Source organism: Mustela nigripes, chromosome 14 (assembly GCF_022355385.1).
Source record: "Mustela nigripes isolate SB6536 chromosome 14, MUSNIG.SB6536, whole genome shotgun sequence".
In the NCBI taxonomy this organism is placed as follows: Eukaryota; Metazoa; Chordata; class Mammalia; order Carnivora; family Mustelidae; genus Mustela; species Mustela nigripes.
Window position 1 is genome coordinate 55,177,601 of NC_081570.1, and position 23,061 is coordinate 55,200,661.

At 42.0% G+C, this 23,061-nt stretch overlaps 1 protein-coding gene and 1 long non-coding RNA gene across 3 annotated transcripts in view; one reads left to right on the forward strand and one right to left on the reverse strand.

Annotated features, from left to right (window-relative positions):
• IL12RB2 (interleukin 12 receptor subunit beta 2) overlaps positions 1-22,346 on the forward strand; it is an 84,665-nt gene extending 62,319 nt beyond the window's left edge. For both annotated transcript variants that reach the window (XM_059375073.1, XM_059375072.1), the window contains exons 11-16: positions 4,021-4,119; positions 4,210-4,368; positions 8,929-9,066; positions 12,016-12,106; positions 14,954-15,053; positions 20,100-22,346. In XM_059375073.1, the coding sequence (XP_059231056.1) occupies positions 4,021-4,119; positions 4,210-4,368; positions 8,929-9,066; positions 12,016-12,106; positions 14,954-15,053; positions 20,100-20,642 (1,130 nt within the window). In that variant the 3' untranslated portion in view covers positions 20,643-22,346. The remainder of the gene's footprint in view (positions 1-4,020; positions 4,120-4,209; positions 4,369-8,928; positions 9,067-12,015; positions 12,107-14,953; positions 15,054-20,099) is intronic.
• Positions 16,465-18,889, reverse strand: LOC132000995 (uncharacterized). The gene is made up of 2 exons (XR_009399506.1): positions 18,617-18,889; positions 16,465-17,416 (listed from the first exon to the last, which is right to left on the reverse strand). It is a non-coding gene; the product is annotated as an uncharacterized LOC132000995 (long non-coding RNA).
• Positions 22,347-23,061: the final 715 nt, after the last annotated feature.

Consider the following 23,061-nt stretch of genomic DNA (forward strand, 5'->3'; position numbering starts at 1 on the left):
TTACTAGGTTGTGTGACCTAGGGCAAATTACTTAATGTTTCTCTGCCTCAGTTTCCTTACTGTCAAATGAGGAAAATAATAATACCTACCTCATTGGGTTATTGTGAGGACTGATTGAATTAATGGAGAGAAAACATTGTGAACAATGCCTCACACATTTTAAGTACTCAATAATTTAGCTGTCACTGTTACTGTAATACGTGACAGGGCTAAGATTTTCATAGGTTTTCAAACTCTAAACTCTACAATATTTTTATTACACCATGGCCATCATTACATCTCCCCAAGGGGATACACACGCCCTACCTATGGAGACAAGACAAATGGAATAAACAGACCACACTACCAAACAATATGTGAGCTAGTCCTTAACCGTGAGCCTCTTGTACAGGTTAGCTGTTCAGACTTCTAGTGGGTTGTGTTCAGTTATAATCACTACACCTAAAGATGGTGTTGTCTAGATAACCCAAAGAATATCAGAAGAAGATGAACAAGTTATTGGGGGTCTGGAACTTTTAATATGGAAACCATTTGGGGCACCTAAGTGACTCAGTTGGTTAAGCATCTCTCATCTCAGCTCAGGTCTTGCCCTCAGGGTTATGAGTTCAAGCCCCGCACCGGACTCCATGCTGGGTATACAGCCTACTTTATAGTAATAATACTAGTAATAGTAGTAGTAATAATGTGGGAACCATTCATCCCATAGAAAAGAATTCTAGATGTGGGTGGGCAGTTTGATGGCTATTGCTGGCTTTGATGTATATGTGGGAAAGACTATGTGTCCTTTGTTGCTCTGGAGAATGAAACTAAGTCCTCTACATAGACATTATAAACCAGATATCAGCTCAGTTTTGAGAAAGAAATTGCCTTACATGTGAGAGCCTCTAAGAGGACAATCAGTTGGCCCTCAGGGCGATGTGTTCCCTGTCCCTAGAACTGTTGCAGTAGAAGCAACTTCCCTTTAGCGCTGTTACGCCTATCAGATCAAATCAAACAGTGGATAGAAAAGGCATTTACTGAATTCCAAACTGCTACAAAATTGTAAACGCTTATTTTAAACTATATTAGGATTGACCTCTTTGGGGTAGTTTAGACCCTGTGGCCCCTATAGTTTCTTACTTTTAGAATTTCTGTAATAAGACTCAAATACCATTAAAAGAGATGATAAGAGAGAATGTTTTGTGTATTTAGGGAACTAAAAGATTTTTAAGCACTTTAGAAATACTCATTTGAATGAAATCGGTATAATACTGGGTAAAATAACTTTGTTAATTAAAGTTGTTCCCCTGCTTGAAAACACTTGCTTAGCTATTAGTGTTGATGTTACATTCTGGAAATAAACACTTAAAAAAGTTAAGTAATTCATACTTATGAATTCAGTATGGCACTCTCCAGTCAGTAAGGTGACTCCTTGCCATTAGGATCCTCACCAGCCTTTTCCCAGCTGCCAGGGCAGCACTGGTGTTTTGGAGTATATTCTGGAGGCCAGAACACAGTCCAGCTCTTGGGCTGTAGGTTGGTTGTAAGCTAGAGACCGTCAGTACTGTCTTTTGTGAGTAAAAATGATTCTAACCATACAGAGCTACTCCTTTTACAAATATGTCAGAATCCGTAGGTGTCTAGAAATGCCTTCCCTGATGCCTGGGCTTCTGCATGCTCCCACTCTATTTCCTCAGTGATGACTCCTCGTTATTGATCATTTAATGTTTGTCCTCTCCCATACTTAATAGATGAAAATAGCTTTTGACAAAAAAATCCACCAAAGAGGTAGTTTATAAATATGGAGTCAGAGCCTTTGCCCAAGGATGGGAGGTATATATGTAGGCACAGGAGTAGTGGGAAATGAGCCTGGAAGTTGGGGCCAGTGTGTAGAAAGAAAGAAAAATCTCAGGAATGTGGATGTTGTACACTAGACAGCAAAGCTAAGGACTTTCTGAGGTGAACCTCTGAAGGCTAATGATTAGGGCATGTTTGTGTAAGAACTAGCCAATAAAACAGGAATCCCTAAAGTCCAAACCAGGGAACAAGCTTTTTAGGACTCTTTTCTTCATGCAAAGGGAAATATCAGCTAAGTTATAGAGCCACACTTTCTTCCCTCCTCCACTAAGTGTAGGCTGTTCACAAGAAACCCACAGCTTCTGGTGCAGCAGTCTCAAGGCCTCTGCCCTGAACTCACATTTTGCATGGCAAAATGCAATGATACTAATTGCTTAATGAGCTCCTCTGGAATTCCCACACCTGCATATGACACGGTGGCTGGTCGGCTGGTTAGAGACAGCAGAGACAGCAGCCAGGCCCAACCCCTCTCCCAAATGAAATATGATTCCATGTTCCAAGTTGCCCTTTTGGCTTCTGGGTCTGCCTGCCATGGCGCAGAATCTTTGGATGACTAAACTAAGCAGACTGTGTCCTTCTCTCCGTATCACTTGGTTCATGAATACAAATGGGAACTCACCATGGCATGAGTTTGGATCTCCTTGTGGTCTCTTCTGACAGTATTGTTGCCATCTGAGCTTTATGTGATACTTGCTGGGGTAGTTAAGGGACAATGGATTTTCATATAAAACACACATTATTTAGTAAATTATCTTGTGACATAAAATTCCTCTTCCTCAAAAATAAAATGTTACACCCTAATCAATTGTCAGTGGAGGGGACCAGATCTGTTCATGGCAGGACGTTAAACACTGTGGGAGAGAGTGATTACTCTGACCATGTGACCCTATTGTTGTCTAGTAAGGATTCTCTCTCATTTCCCATTAAATTTCCTTGGGAATTTAAAGCTATGTTACGCACAGTATCTGTGAAAAAGGCCTTTTCTTTTCCTTTTAAAGAATTTTATTTATTTATTTGACAGAGAGAGATACAGCAAAAGAGGGAACACAAGCAGGGGAAGCTGGAGAGGGAGAAGCAGGCTTCTGGCTGAGCAGGAAGCCAGGACCTTGGGATCAAGACCCAAGCCAAAGGCAGACACAGAACCGCATAAGGACTGAGCTACCCAGGTGCCCCAAAAAGAGCCTTTTCTTTACAAGAAGTAGAATCTGAAATTCATGGAAATAAGGAGTTTTGACAGGAAAGAGCAACTTGCCAGCCAACTTCATGACTGACAGAAAATTGCAAAGTTTGGCATTTTAAAGGCGAGGAATTAGCATTACCATTCCTAGGTATCCTGCTAATCTCCAGGCTGTGAAGCAAGTGAAATCTGACTGGAACTGAGGGGAGCTCAGGGGAAGAGGGCAGCAGGAGAGGCTGCATTGCCCTGAGCTGTCCCAGTGTGTCCCAGCCACATGGGGCAGATCTCCATAAGCATCCCTGGAGTGAGAAGGCCTGTCCAGGTTCTGTGCTGGAAAACACAAGCCGCACTTCTCTATAAATAGCAAACGATTGGTTTGTAGAAGTCCATGGTTCTTCTTTCTTTTTCTTTTTCTTGAAAGTGACTTCTAAGGTGCCTGGGTGGCTCAGTGGGTTAAAGCCTCTGCCTTCGGCTCGGGTCATGATGCCAGGGTCCTGGAATGAACCCCACATCAGGCTCTCTGCTCAGCAGGGATCCTGCTACCCCCTCCCTCTCTCTGCCTGCCTCTCTGCCTACTTCTGATCTCTGTCAAATAAATGAATAAAATCTTAAAAAAGAGAGAGAATGAGAAAGTGACTTCTGTTTCAAAAGCAGTCTGTGTGGTTATATTTAGATCTTTGTTGGAAATGGAATAGCTTTTGTCTCCTTGATTGTGATGACCCTGAAAAGACACTTCAGGTTGGCCTGTCTGTTCACCATGAGGTGAACTTGGTCTTGGTGGTGGGAGCAGTGGCTTCCTGAAGCCATTGACATGGCAAACAGGGTGCTGAGATTTTGTGACTTAGGCCATCCCTTCACCCTCAGCCCAGACTGTCCTTGAACTATCTTCAAATGAAGGAGAGCAAAATGGATGCCTTGAATGCATCCATATCACATACTTAAATGTCTCCCTTCAGTGACTTACATATGATGCCAAACCTGTTATAAGAACTCCCTTTTCCCCACAGAGAACATAAAACCCTACAACTGTTATGAAATCAGCGTGTGTGCGATATCTGGGGACCAGAGAGGGTGCACCTCCATCCGGGGCAACTCGAAGCACAAACGTGAGTCTTGGGACCTTTTGCCAAATTTTGCTTTTGTTCAACAGTTTGGATTTGGAGGGTGACAAAAGCCGCCTGTGTTCTACTTTGCAGCACCACGGAGTGGCCCCCACATTAATGCCATCTCAGAGGAAAAGGGGAGTATGGTAATTTCGTGGAACGAAATTCCAGCCCAGGAGCAAATGGGCTGCCTCCTCCATTACAGGATATACTGGAAGGAACAGGACTCCAATTCCCAGCCTCAAGTATGCGGTATGTGGGAGAGACAAATGCAGTGTGTCTTTCCCATTTAGGTGTCAGGGACATGTAACATCACGCATATGCATTCTGACAGGTACTAGCGCTGTGAGTGGCACATAGTAGGTGCTTACTAAATATCCATGAAATTAATTGAATGAAGAAAAATAAAAGATATAAACACACACACACACACACACGCACAGAGTGACTGACTATGTTAGTGCCCAGCAAGTAGAAGTGAAGGGGATGGACTAGCCTCTTAGGAATGGCTCATATAGCGAGACGGCATTTCAGAAAGCAGTAACAGCACTTGAATACTATTATGCAGACCCTTGAGGTTTGCAAGGGATGAGTTGGGAGAAATTTTGAATCCTCACATTTGCAAATACTATCATAGCATATTATTTTCTCCTTAAAATAGGTAAAATACAATACAGGGTAAGTAACTTCTTTTGACCTGTAATTATTCTGTAACTCTAAAACGAAAGCAATTAAATTCTGGCTGGGACATTATCTCAGATGATTTCATCTCCCATTTATGTAGCAGCTCCAAGTTCCTTGCCAGATTTGATGTTCTAATCTTTGATTTATTCAGAGTCGTGGTTTTTTTTTTTTTTTTTTCTTCCTGGCTTGACCTTCTTTTTATTTCATAAGCAAGCTGGCTTTCTTTCAGGAGCATTTATCATAAAGAAGCAATATTTTTATTCCTTTGTGAGAACTGTTAGGTCCAGGAAGAATGCAGCAAATCCACTCTGAGATGTGGGCTCCAGAGAGCTGTCTGCAAGAGGGACTTTTACCTGGGAGATTGGACAGGATGGTCCTTTCTCTTGACCTTAGCAGATCATCAATATTGATTTTTCAATATTGATTTTCAATATTGATTTATATAATAAAAATAAACTAGCATTAAGAGTGCTAGTTAATGCTAGCACTTAATCCTAGTTTATTTTTATTATATAAATAACCCTTGCACATGGTAAAAGCATTCAAATAGTTGAGAAAGCTATACAATGGAAATGATCTCTTCCTCCACTCTTAGGCTATAGCAGTGTTTCACATGTTCTTCCAGAAAAAAAACCCTTAATGCACATTAAAGCATATATTTGGGATCATCATGTATATTCTGATCTATACCTTGCTTTTTACCTCTCAATAATATATCAGTCCACATCAGTATGTATGGATTTGCATCACTCTTTTTTAACAAAAGCTCTATATAATTCTATTTTAAGGCCTTGCAAGCGGTCACTTAACTAATCCACCATTGATAAATAGAACCTATCACTGAACAAAGCTGCTTCCTACTGGGCCTATATGGATAAGTCAGTCCAGAAATGCACCCCAGAACCTGGTGACTTCATTGACCTCTTTGTGGGCCATTTGGAATTCTCCACTTGAAATGTGGAGAATTCCTCCCACCCCCAACTGTCATTTTAGCAGAATTAAGACCACAGTGCCTATTAACAATCAACACAGTCAATTGGTTCTTAAAGCTACTCTTAGACATGTTGAAGAAAATCTCTACCTTATTCTATCACAAATCTGATGAATCTAAAGTCTATGTGAGGGCATTTGAAGTTTTATTTATTTATTTATTTATGTATTTAGTAATTTGAACACCCAACTCAAGACCCCAAGATCAAGCGTGGCACACTCTAGGGACTGAGCCAGTCAGGCACCCCCTATGTAAGGGCATTTTAAAATAAGTTGAAAGGAGGTAGAGATTCAAAATTCTACTTCACACCGGTTTAAAATAAGTTTTCCTTTTGCTCGGTAAGCACTTGGTGATGAATCAGACCTGTGCCCTGTCTTCCAAGAGCTCTGGGTCTACGGAGGGAGATGGAGAGGTCCACAAAAGTGATGTAACCGCTAGAATTAAGGACTGACAGCTCCCTACTCTATTTGGTAACCAGCAATCATTGGCAGACCCACAAGTACAGTTTCCGGATAGTGGTAGAGGGCAGCAAGTGAGGACATGGGAAAAAGACGTCCAAGAGACATCACAAACGGAAGAGGAAGATGGAGCACCAAGGAAGAAGGAGCCCTGTCCTCTGTCGTTGGGTGCTACCCGCCCCAGGCAGCAGCACAAAGGGAGCCTGGGGAGTGCAGTAGGAGTACATAGTCGGCTTGAGCAGAAAGGAGGGGTGCAGCTGCACAGTGTTAGTATCTCGCTCAGGGGATTCTGGCGCACAGCCGCTCCACTGGATACATGCCAACACTGCCGTGGGTTCCAAGAACGCATGTCTCTACCGGTGCACACATTGTGCATTGTTACTTCCTGGCTGTTTTTGTCAACAGTTTCAAAGCATCTTGAAGGACGAAGCCCTGGCGGTTTGCTCATCATTGTCTCCCTGTACCTACCATACTGTCAGGCATACAGGAGGTGTACGTAAAAACAGTATTTGTTGACTGACACATGAGTGAATACTGCCCCACACTTGTTAAACCAGTGGAGACTGTCAGGTTAGAACTAGTTTCCAGTAACTGCAGCTAAGTTTTGTCTGGTAGTACTTGACCTTCCTACCTGCAGCCTTTCAAAAGATTGGTAACTATCCCATCTTCCTAAACTGGTGCCTCCTCGTTTCACGACTGGAGCCTAAAATTTCAGACCCCTATGGATTGAATGCCCCTCTTTATCTCTGCCGGAGATCACAGTCTGGACCAGGCAGCAGAACCAGTATTTCTGGCATGACTTCTTTCTCCCATTACTCAACACAAATTCTTTTGCTAGCCAAACTGCTGGCTCCATCAACCACCTCACTGCTCCCTCCACAGAGTTACAATTTTAGTTCTTCAAATATATGTGGGCGTGCGCACGTGCGCGTGTGTGTGTGTCTGTGTGTGTGTGTGTTTGCATGTAAACTTCTTTGATCATTCTTTGACCAGCAAACCATTCAAATCCCTTCCCTTCTGTTCTGAGGTCTCATTTCACTCTCGGAGCTGGAGATGCTTTCACGCAGTTAGACAGCTGACTCTGAGGCTCCCTGATGCTTTGCTATGGCAAGATGAGCAGAAGGTCTCTCCAAAATTAATTTTTTAATCCCCTGCCTTAGGAATAAGGAAAGATTTTTTGAGTTCAATCAGACTGGTTAAGTCTGTGCAAACAATTTCATCAGGTTAGAGTTGGCTTGCAATTTTCCACATGGTACTTTTTTCTCAACAGGATGTTGAATATAGAGAGTGCTCTGATAGTCACAGCTGTTACGTGATCTGCTCAGGCCTCACCCCCTTTGGGTGAAGTGACCATGATATTATAGGACTCCTTCTTGCTGGTTACCCATAGTAAACACGGGTGTGGGAATACAAGAGGTCTGTTTTCCCCACTAGATGGTGAACACTTTGAGGAAGATTCTGTGCCTTTGTATACGTGGTGACTTGTCAAGAGCACAAGTTCAATAAATATTTGTGACTGTTGAAATAAATTTAGCAAACAGGAGTGTTGTCTGACCTGCCCTGGGGTTTGTGAGCTGGTAACTGATGTTGAGGCTCAAAGTGCTGGGTTCTAGTTTCCACTTTGATCACCAGCACAGACGCATCTGCTGAATGAGCCAGGAGGCTACCCCTGCCAAAGTTCTGCCCTTGATCTTTTAGTCACCCTGCTCCCGTATCCCCAGCTTTTGAGAAGCCACTCTAAAACCCACACCCGGCAGATCACTGGAGAAGATTGCCTGTGTACTACAGGAGGAGAAAAACAACATCCGTGCATTGCCCAAAAAACACAACATCTTCCTTGCTGAGACTCTGTAGGAGTGTTGAGAGCAAAAGGGACCAATAATCTAGGCTTAAACCACCAAGTAAATCTAATTTAAGTACCATTGCTCCCACTTTTAGGTTTTATGTCAAATTAAAGTAGATCATTATATTAAACCCATTAAGACCAGTATCCAGGATCTACCAAAAAAAGCAGAAAACAAAAATTAATGTTACTTAACTGTCTATTAACTGCCAAACTTAGCTTGCTTAAAAATTCTATTGAAAACAATTTGTGTATTTAATTTCCTCCCCCCAAATTTTCAAAAATATCTAAAAACGTTGGAAACATTATAGTCATGGGAAATAAAAGGAGTTACTACAGCTAAATAATTTCAGAAGAAGAATGATAGGGGCGCCTGGATGGCTCAGTCAGTTAAGTGTCTGTTTTTGGCTCACGTCATGATCCTCGGGGACAGAATCCTGCCTGGGCCTCCGTGCTCAGAGAGGAGTGTGCTTCTCCCTCTCCCTCTGCCGCTTCCGGCTCTTGCTTTTGAGCATGCACAAGCTCAGTCTTTCAAATAAAATCTTTAAAAAAAAAAAAAAAAGGCAGAGTGATAAAAGTTCTTTCAAAAGATTTTATCACAGAAAATATATTTAGTTATTTTGGTATGCTGTGAAGTAGGACCGCCACAAATGACAGTGTCTAGGGCCTATCAAAGTATTAAGTACTAATGAATTAGTACTTGTAAAACAGCAATGTGCTTTTCTCTTTCAAATTAAATAAAGCATTAACAACAACAATAAAAATAAGTAAAAGCTCACATTCAAATATTTCCTTTAATACGTGTCTTTCTTCTTTTATCTTTATCCTTCTTTCAGAAATTCCCTACAGGGTACCCCCCAATTCACATTCAATAGACAACCTGCAGCCCAGAGTGACATATGTCCTGTGGATGACAGCTCTGACAGCTGCTGGGGAAAGCCCCCCAGGAAACGAGAGGGAGTTTTGTCTGCAAGGTAAGAAATAACTTCAAAGATGGTGTGTCCACCCTGGAACCCTACGCGGGCATACACTCCCACTATGTCTGGCATAGAAATGATCAGAGTTTCTCTCATTTATCAGTTACCTTCTTGCTGCTACACCTTTGCACTTGCTGTTTCCTTTAAATGGAGTACTTCATGGTTTGCTTGGAGATAGTACCTACTTACCTTTCAAAACTCAGTCTAAATGTTTCCTCCTCCAGGAAACCCTCCCAAATGCATCAACATAATCCTTCATAATGCACTACATTTGACCCCTATTCAAAACTCTGAATCCAATAGGCAGGAACTGGTATCTGTTTATCTTCAAGGTCTAGTATGGTACTTGTTCACTAAATAACTGTTCCAGTGCCCAATGAGAATAATCTCAATAATAGCAGCTACTTCATATCAAATAGTTACTATGCAGCAGTCATTGTGTTAAGTACTTTGCATACTGTAGTTATTTTGCTAGGGCTCTTGTAACAAAGGGCCACAAACTGAGTGGCTTAAACAATAGTAATTTATTTTCTCACACTTGTGGAAGTCTTGAGTTCAAGGTGTCGGCGGAGTTGTTTCTTCTGAGGGCTATGAGAGAATCAGCTCCCTGCTTCTCCCCTCCAAGTTGAGTGGCAGTCTTTGGTGTTCCTTGGCTTATAGACCGTTGTCTTCATCTTCACATGGAATTCTCCTTGTGTGTGTCTTTGTTCAAATTTCCTTTTTTAAAAGGACACTGATCATACTGGATTAGGGCCACCCTACTCCAGTCTGACCTTATCTTAACTAATTACATCTGCAGTGATCCCATTTCCAAATACGGTCACTTTCTGAGGTACTGGAGGTTAGAACTTCAACGTAGGATTTTGGGGGTGGGAGGACACAATTCAGTCTGTGTAACACGTACTTTTACTCATTTAATCCTGACCACAGCCACATGAAGTGTCTGCTTTACATGATTGTACCTGGCTACATTACCAGGAGGCACTCTATTCAAAATGAATAAAGAAATATGGAATGAGGATGCCTTTTTATAACGCCAAGAAGGTACAGAAAATTACCCAAGGTCATAGAAGTGGCAAATGGTAGAACTACAGTTCAAACTTAGATTTTAGTGACTTCAGTTAAATTGGAGTACATAAATAAGTGACCTAGCTAGCATGGGCTTCCCTCTGCGGGCTAAACTGTGCTGTTCTCTCTGGCAGCACCTGTCTGCATCTTCTCCAAGCATGAAACAAGCTGTTCTTGCTTTGCAACATGGGGTATTAGGTTGATCATTCGGGACTTTGTTGTTCTATGCCAGGTACTTCTCCACTGGGAAAGCTGACAAAGCCCATCTCCTAGTACTCCCATGGAAGCTAACTTGTGAGGGATTAATTGGATTAACGACTCAGCATCTTTCTACTTGTGGTACTCCAGACTTGTCCCATCTGCCCAGGAAGGACGGCAGATGCTAAGGAAATGTCAGATCGTGCTGATTGAGTGGTGGGAGTAGCAAAGCTGCCTGCGTCAACTTCCCCCCGCCCCCTTCAGCCCCCGTGACACACCTCTCATGGGGGCTGGCAGGGCTGTGGCTTCTCATCCCTCCTTGCTCACCCTCTCTCCCCCAGGTCCCCACATCTACATGCCCTGCTGTGGAACAGGAGAATCTTTCTGCAAGACACCCTGCTCCATGCTGACATTCCACTTCCTGTGGTTCCCCAAGGCCCTTTAAACCGGAATTCAAACTGCTCCCTCCCCAAGCCCAGCACGATCTGCTTCTGTTCACCTGTGTAGCTTCATCCTCTGCCATACGCTCATCACTTATACTTGAAAGCAAGACCAGACTACCTGTAGTTGCTGGAAAGTGCCACACTGTTTGCTCTTTCCATGCCTTTGCCTAATTGTGTCTAGTCTGCCTCCCTAACTTGTCTGCTTTGCTGGCTCCATCCTTCAGATCTGTCACTTTTCACATTGTGTCTTTGGGAGAACACCCTGGGCTCCCCTTGATGTCATTTCCCATGCTGAATCCTGCTACACTGCCTTGTACATGCCTTTATGTATACCCCATGGCATCATGGTTTATTTACATGTTTACACATGTCTCCTGGACTAGATTCATGACTTAAGACAGCAGAGCCAATGTCCTAGTGATCTGTGCATCCCAGCACCCAAGAGGGCTTAATGCATTAATACTCATTAACTGGATGAATTAATGAAGAATCCTAACACATTGCAAACTGCATAGTCATAGCAAGGAATCAGAACAATTTCAAAGACCCTACTAAAACAGAAGGCTTTCCCTTAGGGCGCCTAGGTGGCTCAGTGGGTTAAACCTCTGCCTTCGGCTCAGGTCATGGTCTCAGGGTTCTGGGATCGAGCCCTGCATAGGGCTCTCTGCTCAGCAGGGAGCCTGCCCCCCCCCATCTCTCTGCCTGCCTCTCTGCCTACTTATGATCTCTCTCTTCAAATAAATAAATAAAATCTTAAAAAAAAAAAAAACATTAAGCTTTTCCAATGGCTTGGTGAAATAGGTCATAACATTTCTCAAGGGCTGCTTATATTCAGATACATCGCCATGTGCTTCATATGCACCATCTCTAATCTTCACAGCAACCTGTAGACGTCATCATTCAACCTTTATAGATCAAGAATCTGAAGTCCACTGATCACATAGCTGTCAGTGGCAAAGCCAGGACTAGAATTCGGGCCTCCCTGTTCACAGCCAATGCTTTGTATACCACACCCCCTTCTCCTTCTGCCCCTGTTAGAGGAAGGAGCCCTTGTAGGGCTGGAGCCCCTTCCTTAGAACCTTAGGCCCCTTTTACCCAACTGAAGGGACAAAAACAAGTTGACCTTGTTCTTGAGCCTGGCTATCCAGTAGGTGGGTAGGTGCCAGAGGGCTCACGAAAATGTCTTTTTACATGTTCATTGCAGATAACTAAGTCACAGGGTTTGCTGACTTTTCAGGTAAAGCCAACTGGAGTGTGTTTGTGGCACCAAGCATTTGTGTTGCTGTCGTCATAGTGGGCATTTTCTCAATGCGTTACTTCCGACAAAAGTGAGTTGGTTACATTTTCAAATTTCAGTAAATTTATTTTTTTATTGACAATAGCTGTTGCCACTATGGGTCAGAGAAATGGGTTTTCTCAAACATTTCTGGTAGCAGATTAAATTTATTCTACTTTGTTGGACAACAGTGTATATTAACTTAAAAAAATTGAAAGATACTAGGGCACCTGGGTAGCTCAGTCAGTTAAGCATCTGCCTTCAGCTCAGGTCATGAACCCAGGGTCCTGGAATTGAGCCCCATATCATGCTCCCTGCTCAGTAGGAAGCCTGCTTCTCCCTCTGCTTGCCGCTTCCCCTGCTTGGGCTGTCAATAAATAAAATCTTAAAAAAAAATTAAAACATACCTATGACCTAGCAATTTGTAAGAAGAAGTTTATTACAAGTGTATCGTAAGTATATGCATATATTTAGTAGCAAATATGTTCACCGAATTATTTTTCATTAAGGGAGAACAATTTGAAACAACCTAAATGCCCAGTGATATGGGACTGGTTTCCTACATCAAATTGTATCTAATGCTGTATGGCATATTATATCCATTAAAGAGGTAGAAGAAAATTAAATGGTTAATATTTGCAATATTACATGTTAAAAAGGTTGTAAAGAATTACATACTTTCACTTTTTAAAAAGTACACACACACACACACACACACACACACACACACACCCTATATGCAAGATATATCAGCTAGCATTAAATTTGGTTCTATGTAACATAAAAAGCCAATTATAGGACTTAAACTAGCTGAGTTTTTCACCCAAGTTAATGATGTAAACTTAGGTTGAGGACTGGTATAGTAGCAATTAGGGATCTAGGCTCTTTCTGTTATTCTGTGCCACTATCCTTTCTTGGCTTTCATCCCTTGGCTCACTTCATGGTCCAATGACTGCAGGAACTATAGTCGTCATGCCTGCATTCTACAACTACAGGCAGAAGGAGGGAAAGCGCCCACACATCCCCGTTCAGGAGCCTTTACATGAAAAAGTTAGGACACTTTTGGTTACACCACACTGGCCAGAATGTGGTAGGGTAAAGGAAACTTAAAACTGTCATCTTACATCTAGGCTCATTGTCATCCCAGTATATCAGGGTCCTCTACCTAAGGAAGAAGGTCGAATATTGGGAAGTGATTAATACTCTCTATCTCAGAGATATGCACCAAAATGTTAATGGTGGTTCTAACAGAGGATAGAATAACAGGTGATTGTAGTCCTGTTTAACTATTTTCTACAATTTCTTTAAACAGGTATGATTTTGTAAAGAGAAATTTTTAATGAGTTATTCGATACAGAGTTTTTTCCAAATGTATAAAGTAAGAAGAGGTCAAAATAATACAAGCTCAAAGTCATTCTACTAGCCATTGAACTTGACTGAAAAGCTTTGCATTTATTGAAGCTCCCATGTGTGATAGATACTTCAAAGCAGAGTTCTCTTTAGGTAGACTTTGAAAAAGTTTAATTCGAATAGAGTCAAAGAGGATCACATTCATCTTCTTCAGGGAAAGATCAGTTAGGGTGAAGGCTTTTTTGTTAAAAAAAAAAAAAAAATCCCCAGATCGGTGGCTTTAATAAAATAGTTTATTGCTCTCCCACAGAGTAGTCCTGACGTGAGTCATCCAGGTTGGTTGGCAGCTGTGCTCCACACAATCATTAGGGATCCTGTTTCCTTCCAGGTTTTTATTGACCCCCAATCCCTTGGGTACCGTCCTCATCTGCATGATCTGCTCACATTTGTTTGGAGAAAAACTGTCACAGGGGCACATACATCTCTTGCTTCAAAGGACTAAACATCCTGGAAGCTTTCTACTCTTATTAAACATCAAAGCTTATTAAAGCCAATTTTTCAAAAATGTTTCGTATTAGTTTCAAATTTTAAAAAATAAAACATTTAAGTCACATGCATTTATAAGAAACAGTTTAAGGAATGTTTTCCTTCCATGTCACAAAAGTAATATGAACACATTTTAAAATATATTTAAAAATGGGGCACCTGGGTGGCTCAGTGGGTTAAGCCTGTCTTCGGCTGAGGTCATGATCATGATCTCAGGGTCCTGGGATCAAGCCCCACATCAGGCTCTCTGCTCAACAGGGAGCCTGCTTCCTCCTCTTTCTCTCTCTCTCTGCCTGCTTCTCTGCCTGCTTGTGATCTCTGTCTGTCAAATAAATAAATAAAATCTTAAAAAAAATTTTTTTTCAAAAACCCAGAAATGATCGAAAGAAAAAAAAAAAAGACCCATATTTCTTCTAATTATCAAATACAACTACTGTTAACAGTTTGGATTATTTCTCTCTGGCTTTTTTTTTCTGGGCATTTTTTTAAAAATTGGTTATGTTCAAACTACTTATGCCATTTGTATCCTGTTTTGTTCTTTAAGGGTTTGTTGTTGTTGTTGTTTACTTTTATCATAATAGTTTACCTGTTATCATGAACACTTTATAAACATTCTAACCTAAATAATAAGCTCCCCACGGATAGGAGCCATGTCTTCTTGCTTGCTATTCCATCTCCAGTATGTGGCATGCGCTTATCACACATTAGGGGTTTAACCACTGTAAAATGAATGCACGGCTGGAGAGTGACAGCTAAACATTACATTGAGTAAAAGTTTCATTGTTTATTTAGCAAACCCCAAATGGCTGCATCATGACTCTATCATCTACCCAGACCAGAGAAAACTAGTCTAGCCCTGAATGATGCATCGTTTCTCCTTCAGGGCTTTATTGTATTCATTTGCATACCCCCATACTGAACTACCTCTACAATGAAATCAGTGCACCAGTGCTGTCACGCCACTGTGGGCACATTTAACCAGATGTCATTGTTTTATCTATAGGGTATCTGTTCTCCTTTTGGCCCTCAGACCTCAGTGGTGTAGTAAAGAAATTCCAGACCCAGCGAACAGCACCTGGGCCAAGAAATACCCCATTGTGGAGGTAAGGTTATAAAGGCTTACTGGTGAGTTGATGGGATTCCAGTGATGTAATCTTCCCACTCTTAGTTACCAAGTGCTTAGTTCCTATGGATAGGTGGACCCCCCTGTGCTAGGTTACTGAGTCACACTCCCATGCACAGGAATTTTCGAAGCTTATGACGAAAAGACTAAAAGACCTATAGCTTTTCATTCCTCGCTCTGCCTTATGTTCCCTTCCTCACCTCAACTACTTCAAAAAAAATTAAAAAGCAAGTATTTTTGCCTTTTGCTGAGCACTAGCCTGACTCATCCAAATTCAAGAGAATTGGAGCTTTACCGTGACATTTCCTGTCCTGAGCATAGAACAGATAAATAGAGCTCAGACTATTTTGGTGTTGGCAGGAAGCCAGTAAGTCATTCCATTGTGTAAGGAAAAGGTTTTAAAGAAGGAGAGGTTGCTCGGCTGGTAGATAGGAGAGCAGAGACTGAAGGATGAGAAGGGCACTGCCGCACGGCCCAAGGAGGTAAGAATAGCTCACTGTGGGCAAGATGGCCATCTTGGGTGGGGGTTCTAGGAGTTGGAGGCATCTGAACATGGAGCAAGACTGTGCATTTCAGGGAAGCAAAGAGGAGGAAGGCGGTATGCCAGCATTCTTGCCCAGGACCCTGGCAGCCCACCCTCTTCCTTGCACCGCATAACCATTCTCCTCCAAGATTCTTCTCAGTTACACAGTGCATTCTCTCATCCACACCCTTCCTCAAGCCAGAAGCCAGTGGTACCAGCTGTTGCTCAGGGAGAGAGCAGGTTTCAGCCATGTCTGCCTCAATGAGAACTGAAGTCACTGCTGTTAGTGCCTTTGAAATAAAGTTTGGGTGCAAACCCCACCTTTGCCACTTATTATGGTGGATTGTGCTTGGGCAACTGTCCTGATGATCTTGAATCCTAGTTTCATCCTCTGTAAAACAGGAATTGACAGTATCTCCCATGTAAACTGTTATGAGGATGAAGATGTCACGTTAAGGCACATGGATCATGCAAGGCAAAGGTGGTTCTTCCCAGGAAGACTCACACCTGACATCTTTCACTATTGAGGAATTTTGTCCCTGTTAAGTTTCAATAGCAAGAACAATAATAACAACAGTAGCTTTTATATAGGTAGACATATATTTAATTATATATATATGTCATATACATACTGTATTATATATAATACAGTATATTATGTATTATTAAATAATATATTCATATGTTTACATATACATATATTCAGGCATACCTCTGATTTATTGCTTTGATTGTGAACCACTTCAATAAAGTGAATATTGCAATAAAGTCAAATGAATTTTTAGGTTTCTCATAAAAGTTATTATTTATCCTATACTGTAGCCTATTAAGTGTTCAGTGCATTGTCTAAAAACACAATATACATACCTTAATTTAAAAAATACTTTATTACTAAAAAACACTAATCCTCATTTGAGCTTTCTGCAAGTCATAATCACTGATCATAAATCGCCATAACAAATATAATAATGAGTTTGAAATGTTCCAAGAATTATAAAAATGTGATGCAGAGACACAAAGTGAACAAATGCTGTTAGAAACATGATGCCAGCAGACCTGTTTGAAGCAGGGTTACCACAAAACTTCATTTTGCAAAAAAACACAGTATCTGCAAAGTGCAATAAAGCCAAGCATGAAAAAATAAGGCATATATATATATATAGCCATATAGCTTTTCTATGCCAGGTACTTTAAAAACCTCTTTCACGCATTAAAATCTAATCCATACAACAGCTTTATAGTTTTTTTTTTTTTTTTAAGGTTGTATTATTTTTATCCTCACTTCTCAGATGAGAAAATTGAGGCACAGAAGACTAAGTAACTTGCCCAACACTAGTTGGCTAGTAAATGGTGGATCCTGGATTCATATACAAGTAGGATGTGCTACCTGCCATTATATTACATACTCTAAAAGATCTCCTTTAAGCATAGGGTGCATAGGGTTTCTAGGAGTCAATACTTCTGAGCTGAACAGACTAACTGAACAGGTATTCACGTACTGGGCTCTCACTTGGTGGCAGTCTTGTGGTGACCTATGGGCATGCATTCAATAAGGATGCCATTGTCAGTGTCAGAGAGGATCCAAGTAGAAGCTCCATCAGCTGAGCTTTAAGATCTCTCTCTTCCATTGCTGAGATTCCACAGTCCTACATCCTAAGAGCCTGAAATAGCATGGTGGGAAGCATCTCTGGGTCAGTCCCGGACACCTGGCTCCCAAAATTACAGCTTTGGCGTCATGGTCTCTCTTTGCCTCTGTTTGGGCATGAGGAGAAACAGAGGTGTGTAGGGCCCATGAAGACTGTAAAAACCTAGAAGAAATGCTGGGAAAGACACACAAAGGGTTAGAGACAGTAGCACAGAGAAAAGCTCATAGAAATTGCCATCCATGTGTCCAAGGTTGTATAGTTTATATATTGTTCATTGTAGCACTGTAAACAGAAGCCAAAAAGTTGGGCATAATATAGCCTGCCACCAGGGGAGCAGATTAAATGTGGGTACATCCATACAAAAGTATTTAAGCAACTACTAAAAAAAAAGAGAGAGATCTACATGTCTAAAAATCCCTAAGATATTTGAAGGTGGAAAAAAAAGTTTGTAACAGTTGTCTAAAATGGGTTCTCATTTGTATAAAAAGGAGGGAGGTTTTATACACATACACAACTGCAGCATGTGTACAGGATATTTCTGGAAGCCTGCATCTGAAACTAGTATTGGTTGCCTTTGGGTAGCAGGTTGGAGGTAAGAGGGTCACTTAATTTTCATTATGAAGTCTCTTCAGACTTTAAAATCTTTAAATTTTTTTTTACAAAACTATGTGATATGTATCTTTTGAAAAAATAACTGGTAAATTAAAAAATAAGATTTTGCTTAAACATGGCATCTGTTATGATGGCCTTGAGGTAGTAGCCTCAGAACTCCATGTCACTTGACCTCTAAAGTAGGTGGACTGTTTTTAAAGACCTAAACTGTTCTCCTGGCAATAGGCTGAGGCAAACATTAGAAACACAGTATTATGTCTTTCACCTCTAACAAAATTCTCAGAACTCTTTGAGTTCCCAGGCCTTAGATTCCCCCTTACCACTTTTTAAGATGTGGCTAAAATGTAACATGTCTCCAAGCTCTAGAGAAAAAGCCAAACCATAAAGAGTATCGCAGGGATGTTCTCCATTTTGAACTTGTAGAAACTAAACAGTGTCCATAAGGTACCTGAGCTAATAGTGGTCCCAGAGGCCTCGCCCCAGGCCTGGTTAGCCGGAGGGCCTGCTTTGTACAAGCTCTGAGGAGCAAGCCCTATCAATATTGTCAAAGCTTTCAAGAAGGCATAGCAAATGCCTCACCTTACAAAAGAAACAAACCATTTCTGCATTCTGTATAGTCTCTCCCACATCTGGGTTACAGTGCTTTTTTTAGCTCTGCTTCCCAGAGCTGAAGGCCATCTACCAAGCCAGACCATTCTGCCACAGCCAATTTGGGTGATGATCAGAAAAAAGCACACTCCCAAGAAAGAAACACACACTTACCCTCTAGCTTGTCAGTGTCCTTTGTGGAAGTGTGTCCTGAGGCAGCACCATCATTCACTTGTTGGATGCTTGCCACGCTCGAGGAAAGAAGGGGACATCAGAGGCCAATCCAGACCTAAACACTCTTACACAACTTGGCATTTGACAGATAAGGGAACCAAAGGTCAGAGTTGAAGGAATTTGCCCATCCTGTAGAGTACCACTGTACCAAGGCTATTTTTTTGTCATTCTACTCCTCTTAAGGCATGAATGATCCTTGTTTATAGATGGTATATGGGCATGCAAAAAAAAAAAAAAAAAAAAAAAAAGAGCAATCGTATAAAATACCATGTGTCAAGAACCTGATGGTTTCCTTGCTGTTGTTGGGAGTCCAGTGGCAGAAACAATCAGGAGGGTCTTCATGAGAGAGTAAGGGCATCAAGCAAGAAATGGTGCAGCAAACAAAAGTAGGGTGGAGGCTAGCAGTGGAAGCACCAGTGTGGTAGTGGCACTGCAAAAAATGTGTTTAAAAAAAAAACAAACAGGATGGTGTGCCTTAGTTTCTGAATGTAGACATGGGGAGGGAGAGGAAAGTGCAGGCACCTGACAAACTAAAGGCTAAAAGCTTCACTGCAGATTAAGTCTGAGTTGATGAAGGCTTTGGAAGTCTGCTTTAGAAAGATCAAGCAGTCAGTGGGAAAGATAGTTTTGAGGGGCAGGTAGAGTCCACTAAAGCATGGAAAGAGAAATGTTAACAAAGTGCTTGCACTTGGACACTGGAATCTGCAGTAAATTGGGAAAGGAAAGAATTAGGATATTCAAGAGTCAGTAACTGATGTGATACTGACAAAGAGAAGGCAGAGAAGTAGCAAACAAAATCAGCCATAGGGGGAAAAAGAATGAACAGTTTTTCCAAGGAAATCCAGATTCCAGTTTACCCTGAACCTTTCAGCAAAGCCTGAAGTCATTAGCATCCCTTAAAAAAAAAAAAAAACAAAACAAAACTCTTCATCATGTGACCTCAAATTTCCAAAGCCTGTTTGCCTGGCAAAAGAACTAGCAGATTCCAGAACAGACCAGTCCTCTTGGCCCATTACATCCCTACTTGAAAAGTTAACTTTCTCAAGATTCAGCTCCAGTGTGACTTTTTGAAAGTCTTCTGGCTCCTCCCCCAGACAGGAGCAAGCCCAGCCTTGGCTTTGCACCTACTATGCCCTCTATCCTAGAGAAACAGCTAGTGCAGTTGGACTCATCAGAAAGAGTCTGGTTGAGGGTTGAGCTGCATAGTAAGTTACTCACTGGCTGGAGGGGTGTTAAAGAGCCATGGCTCTCATCTTGCTCCCTGACGATGTTAACTGCTTCACTCCTGTCACAAAGTCAAGGGTCCCACCTTGAGCCAACTAGGCAGTGCAGGCTGTGAGGCCTTTCATAACTCTGGAAAAGTCGGTTGCCAAGGGCTACTTACATAACATAGCTGTATCAGTCTCTCCCTCCCCTTTCTCAGGAGAAGCAGCAGCGGCCCTCGGGCAGACTCCTGACAGACCCGCCCAATCCTGAGGAACCTGAGACCCTGATCATCACTGAAGTCCTTCATCAAGTAACCCCACTCTTCAGACATCCCTATCACCCCAGCTGGCCAGACAAGGGGCAAGGAGTCCAAGGTCACTATACCTGTGAGGAAGACACACAGTACAGTGCTTCAAGCCTACCACCTTCAAAAGCTCTCATAGCAGAGACAGCACAACTCGTGGATCTGTACAAGATGCTGGGGAGCAGGGGCTCTGACTCAAAGCCAGGACACCTAGCGAGCCCCTTGACAGTTCTCCCAGTGGACTACCTTCCCACCCATGAGGGATACTTACCTTCCAATATAGAGTATCTCCCTTCACATGAGGTTCCTATAACTGACCCTATGGAAGAACTAGAACCTCAACACATCTCTCTTTCCATTTTCCCTTCAAGTTCCCTTCACCCACTCACCTTCTCTTGTGACAAGAAGCTGACTCTGGATCGGTTAAAGATGGGATGCAACTCCCTCATGCTGTAAGTGGTGAAGTTTGGACAATGTGTCCCCAACCCTGAATGTGTCCCACCTCCCCAGACTTCTACTCCAGTGGCCAACACCTCTAAGGTAATCAGGTTTGCAACTAGAGGGCAGACAAGCAGCTCAGGATCAATCTTGGGAACTGAGAATGGGCCTTAACCCAGATACACATCTTGCCTTCTCTAGAGGGCCTTGGGATTATGGGTAATCCTTGAACAATGTGAGGGTTAAGGGCACAAGCTTAAACCAGCATATTTTTTTGACTCCCCAGAAAGATAACTGTTGGCCTGATGACCACTCTTATTGATAACCTATTTTGTGTATGTATTATATACTATATTCTACAATAAAGCTAGAGAAGATGTTACAAAAGTCATATGAAAAATATATTCATAGTACTATACTATATTCACTGAAGAAAATCCACCTAAATAGACCCGCACAATTCAAACCCATGTTGTCCAATGGTCACTTGTACACTGTGTGCACCTAGACTCCAATCTGGTTTCCTACAACTTCTTGGCTCTGTTTGTCGGGAAAGGGAAAGGGTAGAGTTCAAACCAAGCCTCTTACTAGCAATCACTAACAGTGCAGGGGACTGTTCACTCAACAGTTTATAAAGCAGCTACTCCATAGCAGGTCATACACCTAGGTCAGTAGTATCCAATAGGCCTAAGGTAGAAATGTTTATATATCTTCACTGTTCAATGCAGTAGATATGAACCACATTGGCTATTGGCCACTTTGGAATTTGTGTAGTAGAACTGAGGGAGTAAGCAGATTTTGACTGTTATTAGTTACACATGGCTAGTGGCTACTGTACTGGAGGGCACAGATCAAAATGACGGATACACCAGTAAGCATTATAGGGAGTTTTCAAAACAGATCAACCCTGTTTTACAGATAAGGACATAAAAGTCCCCCCAAGATGGTCGTGACTGTCCTTATGAAAGCCTACACAAATGTACCTTTTTCCTATTGTTTCATCATCACCCTCTTTCAGTGAATCAAGAGCAGCTTTATGGTGGAAAGTTACCATAAACCTTCCATGAAGACCCTGGGCTAACAGCTTTCCCTCTCTGAAATCCAGTGTCTTGGAAAGTAGTGGGCCAAAGGCTGACACCTTGTTTCCTCTTCCTTCTGCTGCAGCAGCTGTTGCCTTCAGGATCAGGGCTGTCTCAGGGTCTAAGACCCAAATCACTAAGGTTACACTTGTGTCATCCCTTTCGCCCCAAGTCATCCTATTTTTCCTTCCTCAGGAAGACGGAGCTGGACTTCAAGTTGAGCCTATAAGATACTTTTTTCTCAGCATGAACTTGGAACATATGTTTTACTCATTTAAAACTGTGGCCCTGATTTGTCCCCCTCCCTTATTCCATCATGCCTCTGTCCCTTCACTATAGGCCCCTCTGCAAAGCTGGTAGAGAAGTCTTTCAAAATGCTTAGTGCCCTTCCCAAATAGGAATAAAAGTCCAAGAACCTTTTTCTTAAATTCCTGCCAAGCCCTGGAGCCTACTCCTTACCCTGACACCACCCCAAACATGGGCACTGAGACAGTGTTGGTTTTACCAGATGTCCCTCAGAGCTTTAGAAATTGAAATCGTGAACATCTGCTATGCATTTTCATATTTAATTCTTTATCTATACTCCCGGACACTCCAAACATACTTAGTTTCCTCAGGCTTTCTTTGAAAAGCTTAAGTTCCTTCCTTACATCTCTATTCTCTATTTAAGTGCTAAGAAACGTGCTCGCTTCGGTAGCACATATACTAAAATAGGTGCTAAGAAACACCTTCACACATGGTTTCTTCCAGCTCAGCAGCTTCAGTGTTGGCTTGTCTATACCCAGGATTTAGTGCCCCATGTTTGACTGTTTAAACTGGGTTGTAACAGACAAGGCCACCTCCTTAGAAGCTGGATAACTTACCACCTCTTGACAATGGAGGCAAGCTTCTCTTCTTCTAATACCTGCTTTATTTATCTCTGATTTTGATTGCCTGATATCCATCTTAGACATTCATCCCCTCCCCCCTTGGACCCAACACCCAGCTCCAATCTTCTTATTTTCCCCTAGAGACTTTTTCCTGTCTTTGGGTGATAATGCATTTGTTTTCCTAAAAAAGTAAAAAAAGGAAGTTTTTAAAAAAGACCTCCTTGATTCCTAAAGGCTCCTTCTAAGACTGCAGAGGTCTCGCCCCCTCATTGCTTCCCTAAGCATGATGCCCACTTACTTCTTCTACTGGACTGTAAATAACATGAAGGCAGGGATGATGGTAATCTGCCTTCCCAGCACCATGCCTGTTTCAAAGTAGGCCATCAATAAAAAGAATCATCACCTGCCACTATCACTTGTTCCTTCTATTCCAGAAGCCAGTCTAGCTGTGCCTGCTTCCTCTTTATTGGGACAACCGAATTTGTATTT